The sequence below is a fragment of the Chiloscyllium plagiosum genome, chromosome 7 (genome assembly GCF_004010195.1).
Source record: "Chiloscyllium plagiosum isolate BGI_BamShark_2017 chromosome 7, ASM401019v2, whole genome shotgun sequence".
NCBI classification, from domain to species: Eukaryota; Metazoa; Chordata; class Chondrichthyes; order Orectolobiformes; family Hemiscylliidae; genus Chiloscyllium; species Chiloscyllium plagiosum.
Window position 1 is genome coordinate 52,113,078 of NC_057716.1, and position 5,687 is coordinate 52,118,764.

A 5,687-nucleotide genomic window follows, 5' to 3' on the forward strand; every position below is an offset into this window, starting at 1 on the left:
GACTAAAGTTATACAATGAACATTTCTTTTTACTGATCTCATTCCAGATGAAAATGCTGCTTCAAAAGAGCCAAAGGGGTATTCAAATTTGAATAAAGTGCCATTAACCTTTACTCAGTTAAAGACATCACAAGGTGTGGTACTAGCCAAACAGAACAGAAAAGTGCCAGGTTTAATGATTATCACTGAATTAACTGATATAAACAAGGCTGCAACTAGAGATGGTAAAATTAACCTTAACACCAGTGAACTAGAGAGGAGAATAAGAAAAGGTAAACAGAGTTCACAATCTTGATTGATATTTTTGTATCAGAATTGGACAGTATGTATGCAGATATTTGGCAATAATAGCCTGTCAACACTCACCATTCTTGGTTCACACATGAAGAGAGGCACTTGGGTGAAGTACCTGAGGCCTCCCAGATACCAAGGAGCAAAGACTGGGCTGAGAGAAGGTAATTTTTGATAATGCTTCACTACGCTACATCGTTTATTGTATGAATGTGTGCCACTAGAGGAGACATCACTGGCAGTTCCTCATTTTGTGAGGGTGTGGGTCCACTGTCACTAAGGAATAGTAAATTATGCCAACACCATTTTTGAAAATGCATAGGTACCAGTGAGGTCCTTCATCTTTAGTTCATATTACAGATTTTACAGAATGTCTGCTAACATTTCAAGGGCTAAAACAGCTCTGAATCAATTAATTAAATAATTTAAAACATCTAATTTACTTTGCTCAGAGTATGTGATTACTGATGTAATTTTTGTCATTTTCTTGTTAATTTGTAACATTTAGCGTGTGAAAGGAGTTTAACTTTGCAGTTGTTATATGCAATACAAAACTCGATGCTCTTTAAAATTTCAAGCAATATTCATTTCTCAAAGGGTTGAAACATTTACATTCAATCTAAAGTAAATAGATCGAAATTTGTTCATCTGGTTTCCCATGTATCTTGAGTATTTCAGAAATATTCTATATATACATGTGTGTGATTTTGTTGTAACATTAACCAGTTTAAATCCGATTCAAGTTGTGCTCAGCCCCTATACTCCAGTACTGTGTGGAGTAAAACTGCTCTCAATGCATTGTTCAGCAATTCAGTGACTCAATACGTACAGGTCACTATTGTTTCACATCCTTGATCCAAGATTGCTTGGTAAGAAACCTTTCAAATTGCTTATAGGACGCACATCATTTTGATGTCGGCGGCGTTCAATAAACAAAGCCAACCTTGAGGTATCCAGTGGAGTTGTGGAATAGCTGTCATTCTGAGGATGTAGCCAAGGATTTTGTAAACAAGTGGCAGCTGTGGGTCTCCAACGAAAGTCTCCCTGAAGCAGTGCCCTAATGAAGTCTCGTGCAACATGACTAATTCCCTGAAAATACTCATCAGGGAAACTGAAGTCCCGTCGACAAATGTTCATACATGTTTCCTCTACACTCTCGTCCAAGAAGGGGGATACCCCACTCAGCATCACATAAGTGAGGACTCCAAGACTCCAGATGTCTGTACTTAGTGAAACTGGTGTTCCCTGTATTACTTCAGGAGCTGCAAATTCTGGATTTCCCAACAACTGATGTACATAATAATAAGTTGTGATTTGAACAGCGTCACCCAAATCTATAAGCTTGACACGTGGCACAGGCGTGTGAAGATCAATCAATAGATTTTCGGGCTGACAGAAAGAAAGATATGTGTTAATAATGCTTAAACACTAACTTATGCATTACATAGTTCAGCCTGTGTGAATGCAAGTTATTGACTTTTTTTACATTCACTTGTGGGACATGGGTGTCGGGGCTGGACCAGCATTTAGCTTACATAGAACACGTACACTAATATGAAACAATAGGTTCAATAATCTACAACTTCCAAAATTCTCCTCTCCCTCGTGCTACAGAGGAAACTGTGTTTCTAGATCATCTTACAGGACACCTTATTCTTCAGCAGTGTATTCATGTATGGCTAGATCTCTGCTTCCAGGATCATTGTCAATTATTGTCATTGAACAGATTTCTGATTGTCTAAAGGTAACACAAAAGATTTCATTGATTCTTTTTAAGGAAGTTCCAATATATCTAGCAGTTCTCTATTGCCAAAGTTCCATGTAGCTGATGTTACCAAGACTTCCTTGGAATGTTCCGGCAAAAAAACCCATTTCCCGCCAGAGGTGCAGCTCCCCCTTTCTGTGTGACAACTCAAACTCATGCCACAAAGAGTAAGCCTGGCTTTGGCATGACCAGAAAGAAGATGGGCTGGTTTTATTTTTGTAAAATCCTACCTTCAAATCCAAATGAGCAACTCTGCAATTGTGTAGATACTGGAGAGCCTCTAAAGTGTCCCGGATGTAAAAGGCTACTTTTTCTTCCAAATGTTCCCCTTGATTTACCAAGAATTCAAGCAAGCGACCATTATCCAAGCTTTGGCACAAAAACAGAAGTATTTAGAATGCGCTGATAGTAAAAGTACATACTAATCATACCAAGTGACAAAGAAAGAAAATTAAAGGAGTGTTTGATTGAAACAGATTAGACCTACTTCACATTTCAGATAGCATACAAGTGTGCTGTTTATAAGAACTTACATCATGAGTTTTAATACTTGAACTCTGGGGTAAACCTAATTACTTTTCAACCCCTGTGACTTCAATGGAAAATAAATTGAATGGGGACATAAAATGTGTGGCCAACCATTTTGTGTTAGGATTAAGTTAGAATTACAGACAATTACCTGACCTTCTCAGTGGTACATCCTCAACAATTTACAATCTATGTATATGATTTGGACTGGAGATCTAAAATTGTTGATGACAGCAAGATAGGTAGGAAACAAAGTAGAGAGTTTGCAAAGGGATACAGACAGGCTCGAGCATTGGGCAAAATCATGGAAATAGAGTAGAATATGGTTAAATGTGAACTCATACATTTTGCCAGGAAAGACAGAAGAGCAGTTAGAGTCATAGAGTCACAGAGATGTATAGCACAGAAACAGACCCTTTGATCCAACTCATTCATGCCAATCAGATATTCCAATTTCATCTAGTCCCACCAGTCAGCACCCAGCCCATATCCCTCCATACCCTTCCTATTAATATGCCCATCCAGATGCGTTTTAAATGTTGCAACTGTACGAGCTTCCACCACTTCCTCTGACAGCTCATTCCATACATGTACCACCCTCTATATGAAAAAGTTACCACCTTAAACTTATGCCCTCTAGTTCTGGACTCCCCCACCCCAGGGAATAGATTTTGTCTATTTATCCTATCCATGCCCATCCATGATTTTATAAACCTCTATAAGGTCACCCCTCAGCCTCCGACGCTCCAGGGAAAACAGCCCCAGCCTATTCAACTTCTCCCTATAGCTCAAATCCTCCAATCCTGGCAACATCCTTGTAACTCTTTTCTGAATCCTTTCAAGTTTCACAACATCTTTCCGATAGGAAGGAGACCAGAATTGCACGCAATATTCCAAAAGTGGCCGAACAAATCTCCTGTACAGCCGCAACATGACCTCCCAACTCCTGTACTCAATACTCTGACCAATAAAGGAAAGCATACCAAACGCCTTCTTCATTATTCTATCTACCTGTAACTCAACTTTCAAGGAGCTATGAACCTGCACTCCAAGGTCTCTTTGTTTCGCAACACTCCCTAGGTCCTTACCACTAAGTGTATAAGTCCTGCTAAGATTTGCTTTCCCAAAATGCAGCACATCATATTTATCTAAATTAAACTCCATCTGCCATGTGTCAGCCCATTGGCCCAGCTGATCCAGATCCAGTTGTAATCTGAGGTAACCTTCTTTGCTGTCCACTACGCCTCCAATTTTGGTGTCATCTGCAAACTTACTAACTATATCTCTTATGCTCGCATCCAAATCATTTATATAAATGATGAAAAGTAGTGGACCCAGCACCGATCCTTGTGGCACCCCACTGGTCACAGGTCTCCAATCTGAAAAACAACCCTCCACCACCACCACCCTCCGTCTTCTACCTTTGAGCCTGTTCTATATCCTCATGGCTAGTTCTCCCATTATTCCATGAGATCCAACCTTGTTAACCAATCTCCCATGGGGAACCTTGTGGAACACCTTACTGATGTCCATATAAATCACATCTACTGCTCTGCCCTCATCAATCCTCTTCGTTACTTCTTCAAAAAACTCAAATCAATTTTGTGACACATGATTTCCCACGCACAAAGCCATGTCGACTATCTCTAATCAGTCCTTGCTTTTCCAAATACACGTACATCCTGCCCCTCAGGATCATCAATCCTCTTCGTTACTTCTTCAAAAAACTCAAATCACATGATTTCCCACGCACAAAGCCATGTCGACTATCTCTAATCAGTCCTTGCTTTTCCAAATACACGTACATCCTGCCCCTCAGGATTGCAAAAATCAGTGGTAGCGAGGAATCTGGGTACTCCAGTACAGTAAATATTTAAGAAGGCAAATGAAGTGTTGTTATTTACATCAAGTAGAATAAAATACATAAGTAGGAAAGTTTTACTGCAGTTGTACAGGGTATTGACAAGACGACATCTGGAATATTGTGGACAGTTTTGATTTCCTTATTTGCGAAAAGTTGTAATTATGCTGGAAGCTGTTCATAAAAGATTCACATGATTCATTCCTGAGATGAAAGGGTTATAGAACATAGAACATAGAACAGTACAGCACAGAACAGGCCCTTCAGCCCATGATGTTGTGCCGACCATTGATCCTCATGTATGCACCCTCAAATTTCTGTGACCATATGCATGTCCAGCAGTCTCTTAAATGTCCCCAATGACCTTGCTTCCACAACTGCTGCTGGCAACGCATTCCATGCTCTCACAACTCTCTGTGTAAAGAACCCGCCTCTGACATCCCCTCTATACTTTCCTCCAACCAGCTTAAACTATGACCCCTCGTGTTAGCCACTTCTGCCCTGGGAAATACTCTCTGGCTATTGACTCTATTTATGCCTCTCATTATCTTGTGTCCCTCAATTAGGTCCCCTTTCCTCCTCCTTTTCTCCAGTGAAAAAAGTCCGAGCTCAGTCAACCTCTCTTCATGAGATAAGCCCTCCAGTCCAGGCAGCATCCTGGTAAACTTCTTCTGAACCTTCTCCAAAGCATCCACATCTTTCCTATAATAGGGCGACCAGAACTGGACGCAGTATTCCAAGTGCGGTCTAACCACAGTTTTATAGAGCTGCAACAAGATCTCACGACTCTTAAACTCAATCCTCCTGTTAATGAAAGCCAAAGCACCATATGCTTTCTTAACAACCCTGTCCACTTGGGTGGCCATTTTAAGGGATCTCTGTACCTGCACACCAAGATCCCTCTGTTCCTCCACACTGCAAAGAAGCCTATCCTTAATCCTGTACTCAGCTGTCAAATTCGACCTCCCAAAATGCATCACCTCGCATTTATCCAGGTTGAACTCCATCTGCCACCTCTCAGCCCATCTCTGCATCCTGACAATGTCCCGCTGCAGCCTACAACAGCCCTCTATACTATCAGCAACACCTCCAACCTTTGTGTCATCTGCAAACTTGCTGACCCATCCTTCAATCCCCTCATCCAAGTCATTAATAAAAATTACAAACAATAGAGGCCCAAGGACAGAGCCCTGTGGAACACCACTCACCACAGACTTCCAGGCAGAATATTCTCCTTCTACT

The 5,687-nt window shown here is 40.9% G+C and overlaps 1 protein-coding gene across 7 annotated transcripts in view; it reads right to left on the bottom strand.

Annotated features, from left to right (window-relative positions):
- Positions 1-6: 6 nt before the first annotated feature.
- The window catches only part of kalrna (kalirin RhoGEF kinase a), a 713,874-nt gene continuing 708,193 nt past the window's right edge, over positions 7-5,687 (bottom strand). For all 7 annotated transcript variants that reach the window (XM_043693727.1, XM_043693729.1, XM_043693725.1 and 4 more), the window contains 2 exons: positions 2,287-2,425; positions 7-1,680 (listed from right to left, as the gene is read on the bottom strand). In XM_043693727.1, the coding sequence (XP_043549662.1) occupies positions 1,135-1,680; positions 2,287-2,425 (685 nt within the window). In that variant the 3' untranslated portion in view covers positions 7-1,134. The remainder of the gene's footprint in view (positions 1,681-2,286; positions 2,426-5,687) is intronic.